Here is a 22,860-nt window from a genome sequence, read left to right on the forward strand (position 1 = left end):
CGGCGGATAGACTTTGAAAGCTTCTGATCACTGTGACGCTCGGAGACATATCTCACACGGAACGTGTTTCCGACTTCGAAGAATCACAGGCAACTTGGAAGCGTCTCAATAAAAAAGGCAAATAAACACGTGCGAAATGTATTTACTATATAGTATACTACCTAACGTCTTAATGTACGCGTTCTCCTACTCTCCTTCGCCTATTATGGCCGATAATTGCTGTAGTGTAATAGCGTTCAAATGCTCCTCTGAAACACCAAGTACAGCCGCCCACGCCCTGTGCACAAACAATGAAATAATAGAATATATGCCTGTGGTAAGAATATCCACTATCCAGGTCGTTGTCAATAATGACAACCCTAGTTTGGCAATAATTATTGTCATAATGATGTCATTTATATTGCAATTATCTACCGCAAACGAGGGCTGAGTGAAGGTCTATGTCCCCAGGGTACTGCCGGAACGTACCCTGGTCCTATCTAATATGTCCGGACCGTACCTCGCTACTCCACTAACGAGTCTATGGAGTCGCCTACACCGTACTCCTAACCCTAACCATATCAATAGCGCAGTGTCGATTTGCTTCCCCAAGTTAACCTGGGTCTAGCTCGGGCCAGCCCCATTATACATTCGATTTGCAGCCCGTGGTATTTTGCATTACCCGGCGTCAACCCGGGTGAGGACGAAGTAACCGGCTAGCCGAACCGGTCACTTGGGGGGGGCTTGAGGAAGTATCCCACAATCCATTGCAAACGCGAACCAATGCATGGCGACGGATACATCAGTGCAGGAATGGCATGAATGTAGCAGTAGTATTGAAGCATGACTGTCAATGACTGCGTGTGTTTGCCCATTCGTTCAAGGATAGAGATGATGTCCATGACGGTGATTGGATAGGATGTTTATTACTGGACATGCTCGTCTATCCTTGCGCCCATTCTTAAGCCTGCGCGCACATTGCTGAACGCTTTTGCTCAAAAACATTTCGTAGCAAATGTTCCAATGAAATGTTCGGCGCATGTGCGGTGAAAAAAGTCGCCAAAACTTTGGTTCCGAACAAATGTTTCTGAAGATCGGAAATGTTTGGATATCTCGAACATTGTTCGTCAATGTGGCGCTGAATGTCGAACAATTCTAGGAACATTGTAAATGCCGTATCACGCCGACGTTGGCCAGTCACGGCCGGATCACGTGACTCTTCACGAACACAGCTACTAGACGGCGCCACGCAGGTTGTTGCCTGCGAAAATGTTCGGCAATGTGTGGCTCAGCTATTGTTCACGCCGTTCACGCCCATTGCCAGACAAAACATTTGTCGGACGAACATTTGTTCGGCAAATGTCGGCAATGTGCGCGCAGGCTTTAGATTGCAATTGCTATTCTTTTTTTCTTGTCACTGGCATCCATGATGATATAACCCGGTTAACCCAAAAACCATTCGTTATACTCCCTACCCCAGATGCGTTCGATTTCGTACCCCGTTAACCGCGCAGGTGGCTCTGGGGAAGCAATCGAACGCACTACAAATAGTTACCCAGGGGTACGTTCCGGACGCGCCAAGATAGAGAACATGGGTCCAAATGAAACGCATGTGCTTCACTGCTTGGCTAGTACCCTGACCTTAACCCAACCCTAGCCTAACCTATTTATATTGATATAATATTATATTATATTGATGGTAAATGGACATGGTTTTATTGGGACCCATGTCCAATACGGTGATTGGATAGGATGATGTTAGGTTGATAAGATAGGACTGGACCATCTTCTCTATCCCTGAGCCCCCATGTCTCTATCCTTGATTGCTTGAACCAGCCTAGCTCTAGTACTATAGCCGCCGGATCGCTGCCGCAGGCTTAAGCACATTCTGCCATAGATGTAATCTAAGCAAATGGTCCAACTGATGTGACCAAAATTTATCCCAAACGAATAAATGATCGGCGCTTTTTATAACACTTATCTATCAACATGGACACTCACCTATCTTTTTGAACACTTCCACAACTTTACACCAGGTATTTATGCTGTTATTCCTCAAAGTCTTAGGCACTACTGGCCGGTTCTCAACGAAGCGTACTTAACTTAAGTAATGATTATCACTAATCATACTTACTTCCGTAATTATGATTAGTTAATCATACTCAAAAATCTGTTTCACGAAGCGAGTTAACGTACTATTTAATCAATCACATCATTAGCCGACTTCAACATGAATAGCACTGGTACTCGCTCCCCTCTCGGCTTAGTTACTCGATGGGAATCGAGTAATCGAGTGGGAGGAGTACCAGTCTAAAAGCAAATTACACGATATTCATATGGCGGACCAATACGCCAAAAAATATCTTCAAGTTCGGTACATGAAAAGGAATTAATTTGTAACTATAATGATTGAGTAGTACAGCAAATTCTTAGAAATTTAAATTTCCTTGGAAAAAATTGAAGTAAAATTCCAATTGGAAAATCTGCAACGTACCTAAATATACTAGTACTACCTACTCTAAGTTATAGTACTAGCAACTAATTATGATTAGTGGATTTAATCATGCTCCTGAGTAGAATTAAATATTGTGATAACTTAATCATGATTAAAGTTAATTACGGCTTCGTGAAACAGTCACTTTATTTTAGTACGAGAAGTTAATCTGATAGTGATTTAATCACGATTCAAGTACTTAAGTACGCTTCGTGAAACGGCCCCTGGGGCCTAAGTATTGAATCGTGATTAAATTCACAATCATGATTAACTTTCTCGTACTTAAATTAAAGTGACTGTTTCACGAAGCGTAATTAACTTAATCATGATTAAAGTTATCACAAATATTAATTCTACCTCAGACGCATGATTAAATCCACTAATCATAATTAGTTGCTAGTACTGAGAACTTAGAAGTAGGTAGTACTAGTGATATTAGGTACGTTGCAGATTTTCCAATTGGAAATTTTACTTCAATTTTTTCCCAAGGAAATTAAATTATCTAAGATTTGCTGTACTACTCCAATCATTAATAGTTACAATTAATTCCTTTTCATGTACCGAACTTGAAGATATTTTGGCGTATTGGTGCCCCCATATGAATACCGTGTATTTGTTTTAGACTGGTACCCGCTCCCACCTCGATTACTCGATTCCATCGAGTAACTAAGCCGAGAGGGGAGCGAGTACCAGTCTATTCATGTTGAAGTCGGCTAATTATGTGATAGTTAAATATGTACTTAAATCGCTTCGTGAAACCAGATTTGTGAGTATGATTAACTAATCATAAATTACGGGAAGTTAAATATGATTAGTGATTTAATCATACTTAAGTTAAGTAGCCTTGCGTGAAACCGGCCCTCTGTGTTTGTTTTCAAATCCTGTTGCTCGTGCTTATGTTAGATACAATAATGTAACCCAACCCCCTATCCTCTTGGGTTTCGGTACATTAATTGTATTCTATGCTTATGTGTGCACGCGTGACTCTTCAGTTGCTAAGACTTTGAGGAATAACAGCAAAATACCTGGTGTAAAGTTGTGGAAGTGTTCAAAAGATAGGTTGAGATGTCCATGTTGATAGATAAAGTGTTAAAAAGCCGATCATTTACGTTTTGGGGATAATTTTTGGTCACTCAGTTGACCATTTGCTTAGATTACATCTATGGCAAATGTGTATAGCCCTGCGCGAGCGATCCGCGGGGCTATAGTATCTAGTACTAGAGCTAGAACCAGCCAAACTAACTAGGATTGTGCCCCATTACTTTTTTGCACAGTTGCTGACGCGACCGGTTGATTTACTGACTTTTTTACTCGTTCAGTGTTCTGACGCGTTGCTAATTAACTAATTTAGTGTTAACTTCGGCAGCAATTCTCTCTTGTCTTCTTCCTACTAACCGACTTCTCCTGTTCGAAAACAAACTAAATTTACTTTTGCATGAATTCCGCCACAACTGATTATTCTGCCATCTAGTAGCAGAATTGCGCAGAAATAATGTAGGTGAAATCGCCGTAGATGGCGACCATTGCCATGGCGACAGGTGTAAACAAATGTCAAACTGGTGGGTATAAATTAATAATATGGTATAATCTGTATACCACGTATAATTCACCGTTTTTGCGTATGTGCTGTCACTAGTAGTAGTACAGTATGTTGGAACATGCTACCTTATAATTGATAACATTTATTTTCACGCTTGGAGGTTTTTCATTATGATGAATATTTACAGTCTACTCTAGTCTTACGGTACTCTTCTTAGTCAGATAGTCTTAGTCTTAGTCTTACTCTTAGTCTTGCTCTAGCCACAAGTTCCCATCTCGCTTAACACTACGTGGCGAGAGGTAGTCGGCTACGTCGTGGAACAGTCGGAGAGCCTGGTCGTTTAAGTCTTGCTCTTACTCTTAGTCTACACTGTGACTGGGTTCAAGGATAGAGATGATGTCCAGTACGGTGATTGGATAGGATTATGTTAGTTGATAAGATAGGACTGGACATCTTCTCTATCCCTGAGCCGACTGACTGTGCCAGTGACGCTGAGAGTGAGAGGGTCTATGTCCGCCCAGGGTACTGCCGGAACGTACCCTGGACTAAATACTATACTATCTAATATGCTGGACCGTACCTCGCCTACTCCACTAAGCGAGTCTAGGGAGTCGCCTACGCCTACTCCCTAACCTTAGCTCTAGTCTAGTACTATATACCCGCGTCGGCGGCCTTAAAATCGGCTCATCGGTTCAAAATCAAACATGTTTGATTTGGAACGATCACCCGATAAAAATAAAATCGTCTACAAATGAACGCGCACACCTACCCGATATCGGCTGATTTCTATCGGGCCGATCAAATCGCGTGAAAAATCGGCTGGTCTGCGGCGGCCTTTAGGGACAGGGTTATGGTTAGGGTTAAGGACATCCTATCCAATCACCGTCCTGGACATCATCTCTATCCTTGAACCGAATGGGCAAACACGCAGTCATTGACAGTCATGCTTCATTACTACTGCTACATTCATGCAATTCCCGCACTGATGTATCGTCGCCATGCATGGTGTCGTTGCAATGGATTGTGGGATACTTCCCCAAGCCCCCCCCCCAAGTGAGTGGCTCGGCTAGCGGGTTACTTCGTCCTCACCCGGGTTGACCCGGGTAACGCAAAAATACCACGTGACTGCCAAATCGAATGTATTTGGGGCTGGCCCGAGTAGACCCAGGTTAACTTGGGGAAGCAAATCGAACGCGCTATTGATATGGTTAGGGTTAGGGAGTAGGCGTAGGCGACTCCATATACTCGTTAGTGGAGTAGGCGAGGTACGGTCCGGCATATTAGATAGTACCAGGGTACGTTCCGGCAGTACCCTGGGAGACATAGACCCTCTCAGCCCTAGTTTGGGTAATAATTGCCAATATAAATGACATCATTATGGCAATAATATTGCCAAACTAGGGTTAGGGTTAGGATAGTGGATATTCTTACCACAGGCATAATATTCTATAATTCTTGTTGTTTGTGCACAGAGCGTGCGTGCGGTGTACTTGTGTGTTGTAGAGGAGCATTTGAACGGCATTTACACTACAGCAAGTTATCGGCAATAATAGGCGAAGGAGAGTAGAGAAACGTACATTAAGACGTTGGTAGTACTACTATTAGTAAATACATTTCGTGTTTATTTGCCTTTTTTTATTGAGACGTTCCAAGTTCCTGTGATTCTTACGATAGTCGGAAACACGTTCCGTTGAGATATGTCTCCGAGCGTCACAGTATCAGAAGCTTTCAAAGTTGCTTTAGAGTTTAGGCCCCAGCTTACCTACTAGTACTAGTAGTACTACTGACTACATTCCCTAACCCTCTGACAAGGCTACTAGTACTATGGACTAGCACCCCTGGTTATGCCAGCACATATGCGAAAACACATTTGTGGGATCCCAAACTATCCTTGATCCCCTGCTTTGTTTGCACATAGCATAGTATATAGTATAACTTATAGGTATTGATATTTCTTATTTTGTAATAACTAATATCACAAAATGTTAAATTTATTAAATCGTAGTAATATGTTTCGTAACTTAAAAATAAAAAATATTTTGAAAATCAGACTAGTAGTAGTCATAAAAAAAGGAAATAATTTTATCATTTAATAAATCTCGTCGTTGAGTTCTCGATTCTCAATGTGAATTGAACGGTCATTGTCAAAACTTGGTAAAATTGTTCCCCTTTAAAAACTCCTATATTTACGTGTACATAGAAAGTAGGTCGCGCTTTGAAGAAAAGGGAAATTGTGGGCTAAAACATGTATTAACATACCCTTTCCATATAATCTATTGGTTGCGCTGTCACTGGTTAGCATGCAAACTAAGCCCCATAGCTGGTTACTGTCCTTGTAGGTCCATCGAAGTCTGATCTCTAAATATAGGGTCAAATGCGAACTGTACAATGACAGGTAATGTAAAATATATGCAATTATATCTAGAGCAATGTTGAATCTACCAGTGTAGCCATATAGCAGGAGTGAAGTTGTCATGAGTATCAGTACTTGCACAAAAAAGCATTTGAAATGTTTTCCTAAACTCCAGCAATTACTTATTCCATAAACTATGGGTAACTTGGTAACATGCGATGGATGTGGATGTGCATGAGCATAATTCAGCATGTGTGCACACAACTTCACTAAATGATAGATGCACTAAGCACTCCTGTTCTTGTTAACAGACCATACATGCATATCTGGCCACCCGCACGGGTAGATACTTTCTGAGTGTAGCACCATAGCTAACATTAAGAGTCCATAATAGAAAATTTCTATGTTAATTCTGTCTGTTTCATTAACACTATGGTATTTGCTCTGTTGTAGAGTCAGTGAAATTTATGTCTTGATGGGTCATCAGTCCACCACACGTATCAACTGGCAAATACCTTGCTGAAGATCTCGGTTTCCAAATCGTCGATGTCTTTCCTTGAGGAAACGGTATGTATAATTATTACTATTGTGTGCTATAAAGTTTAAAAGTTGAATAATATTATGTGATTTTTCTGAATTTTTTTATATATTCCTAACCCTCAAATTACTAATACTTTATGAAAATATCAAAATTAGACTCGTACATCTGTGAATTTGAGTGTGAGTTCCATGCATAGTGTCATATAGCGATATGGTTTTCTGTTTTTGATTGAACAGTCTGTCTTTCTGTTTATGCAGGAGATGAGCCTGCATACCATAGCCCAGCTGGTGGAGCAGATTGCAGTGGAAATAGATAAGTTGCATGTGCTCGAAGAGGCCGAAAAGCAACACGTTCTCAGCTATACAGAATGCAGGAATTTCGTATCTGTGATGAAACTCTATGGGAAACCACTGCCAACACCTCTGGTATGGTTTGAGGGCCAGCGTTTTCCATGAGATGGTGCTTACACCCTTACATGTAGCCGTGGCTAAGCGTGAGCTTAGTTTACAGACAGTAAAGAAGTGTGCTTTTGTGCAAGATTGTGGGTGTGGTGAACGTCGGGGAAATCAAGTTACGAGCTTGAGTTGGTTTGAGTACATAGCCCTACGGGAGCGAATTGTTATATTAAATTAAATCGTACGATTCTGGCCAATAGATGGTGCCACGTACTTGAACGTGAGTCATCACTGGAATTTGTGGTAGTGGAGAGTGAAAGCACTGCATGTCTTGCATCATAAAATTTACTATAGCAAAGGATAGTGTGAAAATATTTGCATCATAGCTACACCTTACATTCCCTTTATCTTCTGAGCATCTGTTCACCCCCCTCTACCTCATCCACACCGGCTGTGCTACCACTGCTACCCTGTGCCGTCATTCCTAACCGTTCCTCCAACTTTTACCTACCAATTCTCTACTATTTTTCCATCTTGAGCCACGCCCCTTTTTTTACCTGCTCTTACGGCTTACGATCTTCTTTGCTGCGGACCCCCATGAATTGCACAACAAAAATAGTATGTCACTACTCAAAATATAGGATGATAATGTGAATTATGCTGTGTGGTAAAAATTCAAAATGATCACCTACTTTATGACCTATCTTATAGTCACCTCTCTATAAAAGACCATGTCTGTTCTCTCTCCCACTCTCCATCTCTCTCTTTTGCTCTCTCTCTCTCTCTCTCTCACTTCATCTCTCCTTTTCTCTCTCTCTCCCTCTTCCTCTTCCTCTCCCTCTCCGATCCCTCGCTCCCCCTCCCCCCTCTCCTTCTCCCTCTGTGTATCTATGTGTGTGTAAATTTTCAACCATTCTGATACTTGTTTTTGCAACTGTTGTTTTCAGTTGTCAGTGGAAAGAAGAGATGAGATGATACAGTATAGAACACAGGCTCAGCTGGTCGAAGCTCGTTTAAAAACTAAAAAATCCAGGAAGTTGGTGGACAGGGTCCAGTCCATGCTGGACAAGATTGTGGTAATTTCTAAAATATATACTTTAGATACAGTGACTGTATTATTAGAAGCGACATTTTTGGATGGTGGTAAACCATTCTGGATGTCTTGATAAATATACACGTGTAATATTTACACTAAAGTCAACATGGTAAAACAATACCATTTGTTGCTTGCAGGAGAAACACACACCAGTTTCCAGTCCTAGGTTGTCTGAAGAGGAGCAGAGTGGGTCTGCAACGGATAGTACCACACCAAAATCAGATATCAGCCTCGGAACAAGGAGAGTAGTCACATCATCACACTCTTGTACAGGAAGTAACAGTGACAATATAAGTGAACTGTCCATAACTGCGGCTCATGTAAACACGAGCGATAGCAAGTCTACACACAGTGAAGTTATGTCTACACCACAAGTTGACATGGCAACAAAGAGAACAGACGAAACACACCCTACTTTGATACATGACAACCCCATTCCTATTACCCTTGGAAATAAGAGTCGGATGTTATTGGAGAAAGGTGCAGAAGATTGTAAGGATGGAGATTATTCTGGAAGAGGTAGTGTTCCACCATTAATGCGAGTGAGTAGTCCTCTACAGACGAGAGCAGAACCATCAGTATTCATTCAACAAAAAAGAAGTTCTGTACGTGTTGGAGAATTACAATTGTGTGGAAATGTATCATCCGTCCCAGAAAAGTGTCCAAGCGACTCCCGGAATGCAGATTTTCACGTGATTTCACAGGAGGAGGAAGTCGATGGTGTCGATGAAAAAGATGAGAATACTCTGCATGACGTCAGTGAGATGTCACACGGTGATGTTGCCTGTACTCCTACACTAGCTATGTCCGAGTTCTGCACTACTTCGCCATTAGTTCACGCGGCAGCTGAGGTACCGTCGGATGCAGAGGAGTCTCGATGTGTATCGACGCTGTGCCCCAGTGGCAGCATATCGCTGGGTCTTGACATGTCAGTGTCGCTGTCAAGCATGCATACCCTGAAAGATGTCGCAACACTCCCTGATGACTTAAACGTCAATGATCTGGAGTGGGGCACTAATGTAAGCGCAAGTACACATGCAAGCACAATTGCTGTGGACAGTACTGAAACAAGCATAGCTGAATGCAGTGTGACAGGGCAGCAGATAAGTAGAGCAGAGGGGCAGTGCGATCCAAAGGTGAATGCCAATGCAACTCCTGGCTTCAAACGATCTCACATTCGAAGAGGATCATACACGCTTGATGCACCTTCACCAGGGCTTCTAAAAGCTTACAACTTGGATTGTTCTAAATCGGAGGAGAGCAATAGCGATGCACAAGTACTGAAAATGATGAATAAGCCACCGTGCCATAACTGGCAAACTGAAGAAATTGGAATGGAGCTGAGCAGAAAAGCAGAGCATTTGAGGAAACGTCAAGACCAGTCCTCACCGATCCAACCACAAGTGCCTCTGGTGTATCCAACGCAGGTTCTTGAACATTCCAACACACAGCCAACTAATGTCTTTACTGGAACGTTTTTTGACGATATCAAACCGCTTTTCAATAATCACACGACCAATTATGTGTGGGGGCAACAGCAAGAAGCGATAAAGGAGAACACCCCTCCACTGGCAACTTGGAGTATACTAAGTGCGCAGCAGCAGAAACCTAAGATTGCTGTTCTTGAGGATAAATCAGGATGGGAAGAATTTACCAGCAAAGAAAGATTAACATGGCAGCAGGTTGCAATGACATGTCCTCCGAGCACTTTTGGTTTCAGCTCAGGAACTTTTGACTGGTCAGTGGATAAACAGTTTCCTAAGAAAAATGCAGTTTCACCAAATGAAACTGACCCAGCCACGATGGATCTAGAGAAGCATGGTACAGAGTTTGACGAGAAAAGAAAGGAGGTGTTTCAACGACAGAGCCTACAACTTGCACCTCTGTTCCTGCAGAGAAAGGAGCAGGAAAAGCAACAGCATCATGGGCTGCAGGTCAGGAATATCAAGACGCCAGAGAAATCGCCACGAGCAGTCGGTCGTGATAGGTGTGAGTCTGCACCACCTTATGTGCGAGGCCAACACTATGAAGATGTTGCAAAGCATTGTGAATCAACAGCTGCTTTTGAGCCTGGAGCATTGTCATCTGCTGACTATGGTGGCACGCCCCTTGATGGTGATGCAACAGCCGACGACGAGCTCTACGATTCTATGAATGATTCTAAATCGGAATTGGAGAGATCCAGGAATGTTACTGTTCGATCACAGACAGCTTCTTTGCACAACAGTCCATTGGTGATGGTCGAGTCTGTAGGCTTGCCTTCTGCCCGTGGTGAGAATAAGTACGACGATATGACACGATCCAAAGACAGTTACGACTCTACTGCTTCCGTATGTGAATTAGAGCGATCAAGGAATGTTACTGTACGATCACACATAGTCTCTCCTCACAATAGTCCATTTGTGACAGTCCGGTCTTCACCAAGTGGACAGAAAGTCCAGTCTGGGCAGAAGAGATTCTTTACTAGTCCTACCTTGCAAAAGACAGATTTGTTACCCGATAAGGAGGTAAGGGGTAGCATTTAGATTATTACATTCGTATATGACAATATAGATTTACAGGGTGCGAAATTAATGCGAGTCCGCAGTCAAATACTCCCTGATTTAGTGTCGGACTCCCTGATTTGACATATGCAGGAGTCCGTGACTCCCTGAAAATTCTGCCATACTAATTCATTCATTCCAGAGCACGGCCTCGCCGAATTACCGTATTTATTCGGCAAATGTCCAAACAAAATTTGGCAGACGTGTAACCGCATGAATCTTCCAAATAAGCACGTGCGTTATTGTTAATATCTTAAATTTTGAACTTCAGACTGCGGACTCCTTCATTTTTCTGCGGACTCCTTCATTTTGAAGGCAGGGAGTCCGTTGGACTCCCTTGTTCAAAAGTTAATTTCTACCCCTGGATGTATGAGAAGCAAATAAGATTGTATGACAGGTAAAGAATTGGATGTGAACTTGAATATTGAGCATTTCTCTTTGCAGCAGATTTTTCCCTCAAGCAAGTTCTGCCGTATATCAGCATTAGTGAAGGGCTACCTTACTAGAAGGCTGCTCAGTACAGACAGGGTTAAAAGCATCATCAAAACCATCAAGGTAAATATGTACATTGAAAAGCTTGTGGTCAAACATGAACCGGTGTTACTAGCAACAGGATATATGGGGTGCAGAATTGATGTGTAGTACTCGACCAACTGGTATCGACTGGCATCAACTGGTACTCGACCAACGAATTGTGGTAGTAGCAACCAACATGGTTTTTTTCTGTAAGGCTTGAGCTACATGTATTCATTTATTTATGTTGCACATGAAAACACATCTTTTTACATATGACAGGAAAGGTGATGGTGAAGAGTGAAACAAATATAATATTTTCATGAAAGGTAATATGCTATGAACATTGTATCATTTGTGTGTGATTGTGGGTAGGTGTATTTTAGTGTGATTTCCTCCTTTAGGACACTGTGGAATTCACAGTGAATTTTGCGTCAGATACGACCACGCAGCCACCTCACGCTGCCTTGCAAGATCTCGAGTTTCAACAACGACTTCTTAGTCAAGTATGCATGTAAATCAATGATTGTCTGCCATTTTTGGAAGAAGCCAACCCAAGTAGATAGTTGCAGAATGATAATGAGTAAAGTTCGTGATCGTATTATAGGGTTGGCTCTAAAAATCTCTTGCGGTTAGCTAGTATGCACGCAGTTTAGTGCAATTTTCAGCCTTATTGTCTGCTACCAATGTAACGGTAATACTAGTGGTAATTTTTTTTTCATTATAGCTAGAAGCAGCTTTGTTTGATCTACATGATATCTTCCACACAATTTCTACCAAGGAGAAAATGGCAATCATAGCACGAGACAGGCAACTTCTTCGTGAGAAACTTATTAAGGAAAAGGTAGTTGTACATCTTTTATAACCGGTGTTCAAACCCATATATTGGGCAGTAAGTATTCTACCAATGTATAAATTGTCATTTTCAAGTCTGGGATGAGAATTTCCAGTAGCTTTATGGGTTCCTGAGTTTTTCCAGGACCATTTCTTGAGATTAGTGTAAATTCCTAAAGAACGGGAAGGGGTAATATTCGTTCATCACATCAAAATATTTCCTAATCTTGAGCTTTCAATGGATACACTACTAAATTTGCAAATTAACACAATTAGATGCGCCCCAGAATGTAAAGTTGGGCAGATTGTAGTTTATTCCTTTAGAATGTCCATTCATTTCTATCACAAAGGTTTTTTCTATATTTGTTGCAGCAGTCCTCGGGTAATATTACTCAGCGTCGACTATCTGCTGCCACTATCAAGGCAATTGCAAGGAAGGCTCAGTGTCCACCCAGGTACATATACCACATACAGTGTTCTCCCTAGGTATTTCAGAAGACATATCAGGCAGTTGTGCAATTTATCACCGACTGCTAATTGGAGTCAATTGCACGTGTTGTAAGCGTCCCCAATACACAGACAATGTCTATCAGTTTAGAGACGTATACATCAAGCTGTTAAAACACAGAATATGACTGTGGTTGGATTGTCAAAAGTAAATGAGCTAGAAATTAAGGCATGTTGATAGGGCAATTAAGGCATGCCAGAGGAGTTATGGGATGTTGCAAGATAGCTAGGTATTTGAAGGCATGTCGGACCAGTTGAGCACTAAAGGCCTGTGACGTACCCTGATATATTTTATTACCATCAAACCCAATAGTATAATAAATGCAGTCTAGTGCTATTACATGTGGGAGTAGTAATGTGTACAGTGTAGGTAATTCAAAGGTTTTTCTGTAATGCAAAAAAAAAAAAAGATTAAAGCTAGTTTAACCCATGCATCATTCTCAACTCTCCATCATTCGACGTTTCCAGCTGCATTGTGCATTGCCGTACGGTGCCGACTGAAAAGAGCACTCGAGTCGGTGTCGTTTCTCGAGTAGTTATTGTTCAGTAGTGACTGCTGTGCAGCTTTCTCATTTTGCACTCATTTTGCAAACTTCACACACACATTAGTAAATGTTGAGTGTCATTGCTGACTAGATTTTGACGTGCGACGAGTATATTTGGCTTGATTTTGTAGTGTTAAACCTGATATCAAGCCAAAGAAATCCTCTCCACGTAACCAAGCTGTTGGTGTGAGAAAGCAGAAGATGAGTCACTTTGACTGCAGACCATACTCTAAGACATCCTCGGCAAAGGTCCACGCTGTTGGCTCAAAAAGGCAGAAGATGAGCAACCTGCCCTCATTGCCACAGCCTAGAACGAAACTCCGAGCAGAAGCCTGCCAGACATCACGCACATCGCCAACTACAAGCTCCAGCGTGAGCAGAAATGTTGCAGGTAGGTTTGCTTTCTAGACTGGTAGTATTATCAGGCAAATCTTGCAAGGGAGTGCAATTTAGACAAAGCAACCTGTACTTTTTCTGAGTGTAAGGTCTTGGATAATGACAGAGGAGTTGCTGTTATAGCTTACATTTCATACTATTGCAGTGTGGTGACGTAACTTATAGGCCCAAAATTAAAGGCCTTGGCTTGTGTTAAACTTCCATTGCACACATGCACAGTGTTCGAATAAATGGAGCAATTCAAGTTTCGTCAATTGTGTTCGTTGACCTTTTATATCACGACTAATCTGTTTGCTAGTGAATAGTAAATGTACAGACATATATTTGTATTGCAACATTGTATGAAGTTTCGAATTTCCACATGAAGCTCAAGTTCCACAATGTATTCCTAAATAGAGTAATGTGCATTCTTTGTAGATGGAATGAATGCAAAATCTGCTAGAAGAAGCCTTCAGATGCACACCAAGGCAACCCGACACGGCACGAGTAGAGCAAAACGAAGCTCGGAAGTATATACTTTGTCTAAACCTTTGAAAAAAACACAAGGCATGATCTAACAGTCCTAGTACTTATCAGTGATCGTACACAATCAACTTGAATGCTATGAATATGAAACCTTGCTTTGCCATATGGCCGACACCTCTAACCTATAGGGTAGGGTTGTAACACCTCAATTCATTGTATTGTATTTACAATGTATCTACAGGCCATTGGCAACATCTGTAAATTCGTCTTAACTTGTAGGTGTGTAAAGATTGTGACTTAATATCGCATTACTATAAATATAAATTACGCTACACGTACTTGAGGTCACGGACACCTCTAGAGCACTACATGGGTAGCAAACAAAATATTACGTATGAACGTAGACAAACAACATGTGCGAGCACACACACAAACACAGGGAAACCACGTGGAAGAGCATTTGCACAGAGACCAATACACGTAACAAAAGTAATGGTTTTGTTACTTATAGTATATATAGTAATATACTTGGTATAAGTGTACATTGTGCATGTTAAGATAGTTATTTTCGCGTAAATGCACTTTATTATGAAATATTTTCACATAAATAAGTTTAGCACTATATCTCATGTAACAGAAGTAAAGCGTTTCATAAATAAATATTTGTAAAGCAAAATATGCATACTATGAAAGGAGTTCTTATATTGACTTTCATTATATATTTGGAGGTGCGTTCCTGCGGAGTTAGCAGAAAATTCAGTTAAGGCAACATGGGGGCCCGGACCCCAAGAATGGTTATTTTGACCAAGATACATAATTTATGATGGTTCTCAAAATTTGTGATGCCTTACAGCTGCCTTACCCAGAGAATGAGAAGTTCTTCTGCAACTCATTTTAGATTTTAATTGCAATGCTGATAACTATTTATGGTGTTGAAGCATGTTTATATATGTAAATATGTAAATATGACCATATATAGTTTCTGCTAATATTCTTTTGCATGATAGCTTTATATTACACTGAACATTACATAATTTCTCATCAAGAAAATTTTAAAGATATTAGTATATTATGAATATATACTTAAAATTTATATCATTTGATGCCATCATGTATGTTGTTTTGCAAAACCTTTATACAGTAAATCTATCTATCTGAATTATTTAACTAATATGCAAGCTAACTAATATGCTTTAACTAAACTTAATTTCCTCTGACAAGCACATTTGCTCAATTTCAACATGATCGACTGCCTAACTGTTTTGCGAAAAAAAATTTACATTTGTTATCATGCCACCTGCTGATAATGTCTTCACTATGTACATTACTCTTGATATCCTGGCATATTCTCTCTATCGTTGTTAATTTTTCTTTGTGCATCCTTTAACGATCAGTGTTCCAAAGGCATACAATTTTGAAGTTCAGTCTTATCGTCATCACTGTTATCACATGCCACGTACGTTTGTAGCGGAGCATTTTTGTCGCCTGCACTGGTGCTACTCTCAACTTCTTCCTGCTCCTCTTTCTGATTCGGTTCGTGCTGAGTATTACTATGATGACCTTCTCCCTCTTCCTTCCCTGATTCTACCATGTGGTTGTTTGCCACTTCCTTTTCAGATTCCTTCACGTCTGTCCCCTGACTGTTCGTTTCTTCTTCTTCACCAACTTCCTCCTCGGACAATACCTCGTTGTTTTGCACCTCTTCAATCTCATTTTCTTCATCACTACTGCCACTACTACAACTGGTGCTGCCACTACTGCTGCTGCTGCTGCTGCTGCTGGGAGGCAGACGGTATGCGAGTCTGTTAGGATTATAGAACTCCAAGTCCATGTCTATGGCTTCCTCATGCTCAGCTGTTTGCATAGAACACAAAAGTTAGCACAAAGAGAATTGCTTCCAGACATGACATCACTACTACTGTACTATTACGTAACGTAACATCGTGTACATCATCTGCCACAATATAAAGTGTTGGCAAATATCGTCGGGTGCACCTTTCTCAACTTGAGAAAAGCACAATGGGAAAAAAAACCATATTCAAGAAAGGCGCAACAGGCTCCAGGCATTCTATTTGATATAGTAGTGTTCAAAGATACGCATTTCATCTTTATCTAGGTTGAACTAATTTTGCATAGCCACACTGCAGAAATATAAGATATACCGGCTACAAATTATATAATAAGGTGTAAGCCATGCGCCTCACCTTTATATTCTTTCTCCTGCTGACAGCGAGCCAAGTAGTCCAATTGCGCACGTACAACTTCGACACTAGTTTTGCATGCAGCATATATCTCCAGCAGTTCTTTGTTCAGTTCAAAGAAGCCTGGTCCCCACTTGAACTTGTTTAGTAGGATCATCCCAAGTTCTTTGTAGCCTTAGTTGTGTAATAAAAAACAGGATAAACTATACAACCCAAAAGAAGAAGAGTAGGAGCTTATAATAGTATAGATACGCTCCGGTAGACAATGTTTTGATAAACGGAAATGCGTACCTGCTGTTAAAACGTTAAAATTAGCATGTTTATACATACCACATCAAATTTCAGACCATGTAACTCTTAATTACACTGACATTTAAGTAATTCTAGTTCAATGGTCTAAACAACCTGGGAACTGCATCCCATCTACCAACAACCATGTGCAAAAAACCTCTCACTCAAAAAACCTCTCACTCAAAAAGAAAAGAAAATTGTCACCAGAATCAGCCAAAGAAAAGAATAAAGGGGGAAGAATTAGAAACAAGGCATGCAGGAAAAAGCACGTAGATTGGAGGTACATAGTGAGGGAGGGTGGACGTGTGAAGGTGATCGGTGAAAAGACTATTTTTTAAATTATTTTCCATACTAAAGACTAAATCACAGTAATCTGCATAATACTTAGAAATTTCATATCTTTAATGTAATTGGATGATTTTAAGAATGTAAGTAGATGACAGAAAAAACAGATAAAAATTATCAATCGGTATTGTTCCTGTTTGTCTTTCACAGCCAAGTTGCTATATCCTCACCATTATATATCACATTATGTTGACATCATACCTGTGATATAGTATGCCGCAGCATAGGCCTCAGCACAAGAAAGTTGACAAGGCTTTCCATAGTTGACAGGGTTGGCTGCCACCAGGTACGGCAGCAACCTCGTGTGATTGGCCTTCATTTTAGAGAATGGAGTCTCTTCAAGTCTGGCCCAAGAGCAGTCAACAACAGCAATACCCTGACTTGTTACTATATCCCTGAAAATTATTAATTGCACACATTTGTATGTGGAGCAAATCCCTAATAACCATTTTATTATTATAGATTCTATCAATTATTGCTTAATTTTTGGTAGAGATTGGAACGCAACATAGCGTTTTAATAAATTATGTGTTATAAATATAAGCCAAAAAACATGGAGGTCAGAGGACATCAATATATAATACAGTTAAACCTGTATAGTACAGCCACTCAAGTGAAACTCAATTAAATTGCTATCTAGGATATATATCAAGCTAAAAATAATGGTCTCACAATCGTTTACTGAGTATTAAATTTGAAAATTAAGCACTCATTAAGCTGTAGTTAAGGCACACAGGCTGGACAACGTATATATATGGCTACCACCTGTGGCTTGCAAGTTAAGATCGAGCTCATCAGGTTAGTGTCCATTGTATGTTAAGGCTAAGGAATGAAAAATAGCCGGTGTGTGCAGTTGGTTTCTGGACAAGCAGATCAAAATCTCAGCTAGACTCGTTATATAGATACACTGTATACATTGCAGAATGTGTGTGCAGTGTGTCTGGGTTGCTGTGTTGTTCTGTGATCTATTCTGTTGTTGCTCATGTGAGACATCTGGAACGAACCTACGGGTGCCTGATACCGGATTCTCATAAACATAATCTAAGGATAACGTTGCTACCCTTGTATATGCTGGCCACATGACACCAAGGGCAAGCACGTTACATTTTGTGACCATGCCCATAAATACCATTTTTGACGGGCGTAGGACGTTCCAAGTTATATATACACATCTATTTGACTATACATCATACCTGTCTTTTGGCGAAACACATTTTTGTCCTATAGGTGTCAAAACCAGGCCGTTGAACCTTTGGTTTAGGCTTAACAACCTTACATAGCCTAGCCGGGAAAGTTTCCTGCCTGTAAATACAAATGTTCATGTCATAATTTCTTAACAGCATATGGCTACTGCCTTAATAACAGATCGATGTACTTGCATATAAAACTACGTCAACTGACTCACACTTGCTTGACAATTATTGCACAAGAGTAAAGATGTAATTAGAACAATTTTTTTTAGCATTTTATATAATGCATGGATAAACATTATTGTGCACTGCTACATACACACGTTATAACACATGCTCACCTGTACATTTCTTTGGATCACAATGTTTAAGATCCCACATCGCAACTGGACTGGGAAAGCAAGCTTTACGTTGATCTTCATCTGTCATTGCCTTGGAAGCAAATGCACCTGTGACACAGAAATATATCTCAGACATTTTTTTAGGCTGCAGGCCTACACACACACATATATGCAGGTTGAATAATAACAAACTCACTAGCCACCAGCTACCAAACAAACAACCTGCTACAGTGGGCTAGCAATTAAGTTCATTATTACATTTATCTTGCAATTGAACCATTATCTTGCAAATGTGAACATTCCTTGATGGCATTGCAGTCTTGTGACACCACAGATTTTGTACTTTGTTAACTGCTGCTGATGGACCAGTTTGCCTGGAAGCTAATGATGAAAGGTTTCAGATATTTCTGATTCTGATAGAAGTAGACCATTGGTTGTCACAATAAATGATCATGATAAATAACAGAATTCTGCTTGAACTTGTACTAAACGACGTGTTTTGTGTGATTCAATATGTCTGTCTTACTTTATACTTCAACCTCGAAGGCCAAATAAACAAAAGAAAGACCTACTTTCTTCGTACGACATTATATCTCGGATTATATTTTACTTTTTAACATGGGCTGACACCTAGTGGCCAGTATATTATATTATGCAAGAATAAGAATGATACCCAAACATAGAAAGTCGACCATGTGATTGACTTATGTGACCGACTATGTGATTGATAATATCAATGACATTACAATCAGCTAGTGAACATATACTTTCTGGTTGGAGAGATATGTGCCACCTGGCTCCACTTTTCACCACACTAAGTACTAAGTGTAAGAGGGAAGAAAGAAACAGGCAACAAGCAAGCAGGTAGCATGCACTATCCACTACTACACTTTAGCACAGGATACATCACACATACCCACCTAATGAGTAAACCACCACCAAACACAAATAATAATAACAAAGACGTATTAAACATAAATTAAATAGGATATACCAAGGCATTCCTCATCAACTACCGAGTCTTCTTCATCAGCATTGAGTAGACCACTTTTCCCAGGATTTTCAAAATAGGAACCATCCATTTTTCTGGTAGCTGGTCTCTCATCTCTTGCAGACTTGGCAGATCCTCCAACTTTCTTCTGCCCTTTCCACTGCTTCCTCTTATTTTTCCCCATAATATATTGCAGGCTTCAAATAGTCCTAGGATGACAAATATGGCAGTGTGATAAATATTAACAAGAGCCGCAGAGCGTCTGGGCTCATCTGAGGTCTGTTGCTACGGTTATAAACGTAACATTTAAGTCGTGCATAGTGACACCTTTGTTAGGCGCAGATATGCGCAGATACGCAGTTGCGTACACATCATTTCAGCAACCTTCTGCATTCTGCATACCTCCCCAATCCCATTGGTTGATACAAATCGTGTGCGTGAAACTCCTGTTTTATGGTGCATTGTGACCCTAACCCTAATAAAAAATAACCCTATTAAAAAATGAAAGTGTCAATGACACTGTAGCTCACCACAAAAAAGGACACAAATGAGTGAGTGAAAAGAAGTCAGTTTTAATTGAGCAACCATCGACGTACATTATAGAAACGAAGAGTATATATGGGAGAACTCCCATTATATACTCTTGATAATTATGTGTAATTTTTTATGTGAAAATAAATGTTTGAGATGTGAAAGTCTGAGATGTGGGCGAGTGATGGCGTTACACCTAAATGATCGTCATTTAATTAACGTTTTTATAATATTCAGATTTAGGCACTGCCTAAAAGCGGAGCTCCCGATGTGTAACGTGTAAGATTGAGAGGATACGCTTATTCCACGTAGCTGCTATATACCACGTGACAATGGTGTTTCCCTGCCCATAACACAACTGTTGTCAAAGGTTAATTGGTTGTATGCAAGTGTTTACTTCGTATGAGTTTTTCTAGGCGGTAGCACACGGTTGCCATCTGTATATCGCAATAATAATTTATAACCCAAAATGAATCACAATTTGTGACGGTAGATGGCGCTATAACCGCTTTGATGTTTCTTCGCGATGGTGTTCGAAATAAATAGGTTATGCTGCGTTCCGACATGTTTTGTAAAACTTTACTCTAATATAGACGTTTTATCGGCAGGGTGGAGAGGAAATACCAATTTTGCATTAAAGATATTGTCAATGAAATCATGTAAAACGAACCAGACGAGTGTGACACCACAGACTGTTATCTGCGTGTCTATATAATATGCTATATAATTGCCAAAACCTACCAAATTTACATAATTTTTTTTTAAATATCAAAACCCCTAGCCCTTATTCATTTACATACCAAAAATTAGCAAAATCCATTGAACCTGAACTGACTAATGGCAATTCCCATTTTTGCCAAAAAATTGCCGTGGCTCGAAAGTACGTCGACTGGCGTGCTCCAAAATAGGACGTTCAATATGGGAGCATAGCAGTAACAACTATACCCAATTTCAAACATGTGGGTCAAACGGTTCCTGAGTTATCGTTGACCGTAGCCAAATGTTGACGGAAGGACGGACAGAAGGATGGACGGACGGACGGACGGACGTACGACAGACGACGACCCATGGCAATAGCTCAGCTTAACGATGTCAAGGTGAGCTAAAAATAAATTAATTGTTGTAAAAATTCTTTGTTGTTATTAAATTGTTCTAAATAAATCATGTAAATATTTGTGTTAATTGGAAAAAAATAGTTAAATGGATAAAGATAATAAAATACAGAAAACAGGTAAATAATAAAAAATCAGATGGGATTCAATCCAACGACCTTTGTTTTGAGCCGTGACGCCTGTGCTGTACGCGTTCGGCTATCCAGGATTATTGGGTTTCTAGATTATGGATGTGCCATGAATATGACAACACTGTGACGTCATTGAGGCAGTTCAGGAATCCATGTTTAACCCTCCTCTTGAGGGTCAAAAGGCCCTTGATCGAGGCTCTTGAGGGTCAGTTAATGTAAGCGGGCTATAGCTAGTACTAGAGCTAGTGCGTGTCGAAAGCAATGCTCGCGGCTTAAAATGATCGAGTGACGAGTAAAACAACTAGGCACCATCATCAATCAAGCAAGAACTTCTTACAGAAGCACAGGCCCTTGGAGGCTCAAGTTTCAAGTTTCAAGAAGAGTAAAAGAGCGAAGCGGTTTGCTCTTTTACTCTTCTTGAAACCTGAAACTTGAAACTGTGCCAAGCCACAAGGGGCTGTGGAAGAAGGAATGCCAATCTTCACCTGAGCATCTATGATAAGCATAGACAAAGAATAACTTATCTTGGTTATTTTTAGGCTATGCTAGAAGTTATTCTATGGTTCTAGGGTTAAATGATAAATGTACCATAGATGTACACAAACACATCATGTGTTTGCTCTGGTTTGTATCATAGAAATATATACAGACCACTAGACACGTACATGAGACTCCTGCAGGTCATAGATGTGCAGGTCAAGCTGCAGGTATGATCTATGGACATACAAGGCGATGAAGCGAATTGGTCGTGTAGTTATGACGCCACACGCGCCATTTTAGATCGAAGTTTTACGTCACAGAAGTTTTGCACTGGTGTTCATGGGTTCATCTAAACGTTTTCAATTATGAAAAAACTCATATGGGCGTTTTTATAAATTAAATAATTATAATATCCTATTATACTAAAGAGAAATTGGCATACCTGTGTATGCGGCGTAGGTTACCTGTGTATTTTTACTCCATTAATTGTCATACACGATGGCCTATTAATAGACGGCATGTAAGCGTGCGTGATGAATAAACATTTATTTACCATATCATCGGTCTTTACGTATAAACCACGTAGGGGCCTACTAGACCAAGAGCAATATATTTGAGTAATTTAAGTGAGAAAGCCACATCTTGAACCAGTCATGCATGAAATCTAAGAACCATACAGCTGTCTTTTCCCCAGAGTTCTGCAGCGCCATGTACGTAACAGCTAGAGTGTGCATAATATAACGTGTTATATTATCAGGAGTAAGATAATATAGAATTCTATATTATCTTACTCCTGATATTATGCACACTATATATGCAGTTATGCACACTATATAACACGTTATATTATGCACACTCTAGCTGTTACATGGCGCTGCAGAACTCTGGGGAAAAGACAGCTATATAGCTGTATGGTTCTTAGATTTCATGCATGACTGGTTCAAGATGTGGCTTTCTCACTCAAATTACTCAAATATATACAATAATATCGCTATATATGTGTTCTGTAGACCCACGCGTGAGTATAAATACACGCATATTAAGTA

General features: G+C 40.3%; 2 protein-coding genes across 8 annotated transcripts; one reads left to right on the forward strand and one right to left on the reverse strand.

The window, feature by feature from the left end:
* Positions 1–6,821: 6,821 nt before the first annotated feature.
* Positions 6,822–14,595, forward strand: LOC106804722. Of its 4 annotated transcripts, XM_014806025.1 has the most exons (11): positions 6,822–6,933; positions 7,165–7,332; positions 8,250–8,378; positions 8,536–8,940; positions 9,103–10,905; positions 11,386–11,496; positions 11,859–11,960; positions 12,182–12,298; positions 12,661–12,743; positions 13,472–13,731; positions 14,154–14,595. In XM_014806025.1, exons 1-11 carry the CDS (start codon positions 6,913–6,915, stop codon positions 14,291–14,293), a joined length of 3,339 nt encoding a protein of 1,112 aa, XP_014661511.1. In that variant the 5' UTR covers positions 6,822–6,912; the 3' UTR covers positions 14,294–14,595. The 4 variants fall into 4 exon arrangements, with proteins under 4 accessions (XP_014661511.1, XP_014661508.1, XP_014661510.1 ...); XM_014806022.1 differs by having other exon boundaries at positions 8,536–10,905; XM_014806024.1 differs by having other exon boundaries at positions 8,536–10,905; positions 12,664–12,743.
* A 99-nt stretch (positions 14,596–14,694) lies between these two features.
* Positions 14,695–22,389, reverse strand: LOC106804723 (ribosome biogenesis protein TSR3 homolog). Of its 4 annotated transcripts, none has more exons than XM_014806030.1 (7): positions 22,368–22,389; positions 19,564–19,769; positions 18,570–18,677; positions 18,232–18,340; positions 17,240–17,433; positions 16,406–16,576; positions 14,695–16,055 (listed from the first exon to the last, which is right to left on the reverse strand). In XM_014806030.1, exons 2-7 carry the CDS (start codon positions 19,742–19,744, stop codon positions 15,592–15,594), a joined length of 1,227 nt encoding a protein of 408 aa, XP_014661516.1. In that variant the 5' UTR covers positions 19,745–19,769; positions 22,368–22,389; the 3' UTR covers positions 14,695–15,591. The 4 variants fall into 4 exon arrangements, with proteins under 4 accessions (XP_014661516.1, XP_014661513.1, XP_014661515.1 ...); XM_014806027.1 differs by lacking the exon at positions 22,368–22,389 and adding an exon at positions 22,000–22,060; XM_014806029.1 differs by lacking the exon at positions 22,368–22,389 and adding an exon at positions 21,986–22,051.
* Positions 22,390–22,860: the final 471 nt, after the last annotated feature.

This window comes from Priapulus caudatus, unplaced genomic scaffold (assembly GCF_000485595.1).
Source record: "Priapulus caudatus unplaced genomic scaffold, Priapulus_caudatus-5.0.1 Scaffold84, whole genome shotgun sequence".
NCBI lineage: Eukaryota > Metazoa > Priapulida > Priapulimorpha > Priapulimorphida > Priapulidae > Priapulus > Priapulus caudatus.

What these genes read in the sequence shown, in the direction of transcription:
- LOC106804722 (XM_014806022.1), top strand. Translation starts at nt 6,913, where the DNA reads ATGTCTTTCCTTGAGGAAACG. An exon ending in AACCACTGCCAACACCTCTG is followed by an intron (nt 7,333 to 8,249) that starts GTATGGTTTGAG and finishes TGTTGTTTTCAG; the next exon opens with TTGTCAGTGGAAAGAAGAGA. An exon ending in AACAACGACTTCTTAGTCAA is followed by an intron (nt 11,961 to 12,181) that starts GTATGCATGTAA and finishes TTTTCATTATAG; the next exon opens with CTAGAAGCAGCTTTGTTTGA.
- LOC106804723 (XM_014806030.1), bottom strand. Translation starts at nt 19,744, where the DNA reads ATGGGGAAAAATAAGAGGAAGCAGTGGAAAGGGCAGAAGAAAGTTGGA. An exon ending in TGATCCAAAGAAATGTACAG is followed by an intron (nt 18,341 to 18,569) that starts GTGAGCATGTGT and finishes TTGTATTTACAG; the next exon opens with GCAGGAAACTTTCCCGGCTA. An exon ending in TGCGGCATACTATATCACAG is followed by an intron (nt 16,577 to 17,239) that starts GTATGATGTCAA and finishes TACACAACTAAG; the next exon opens with GCTACAAAGAACTTGGGATG.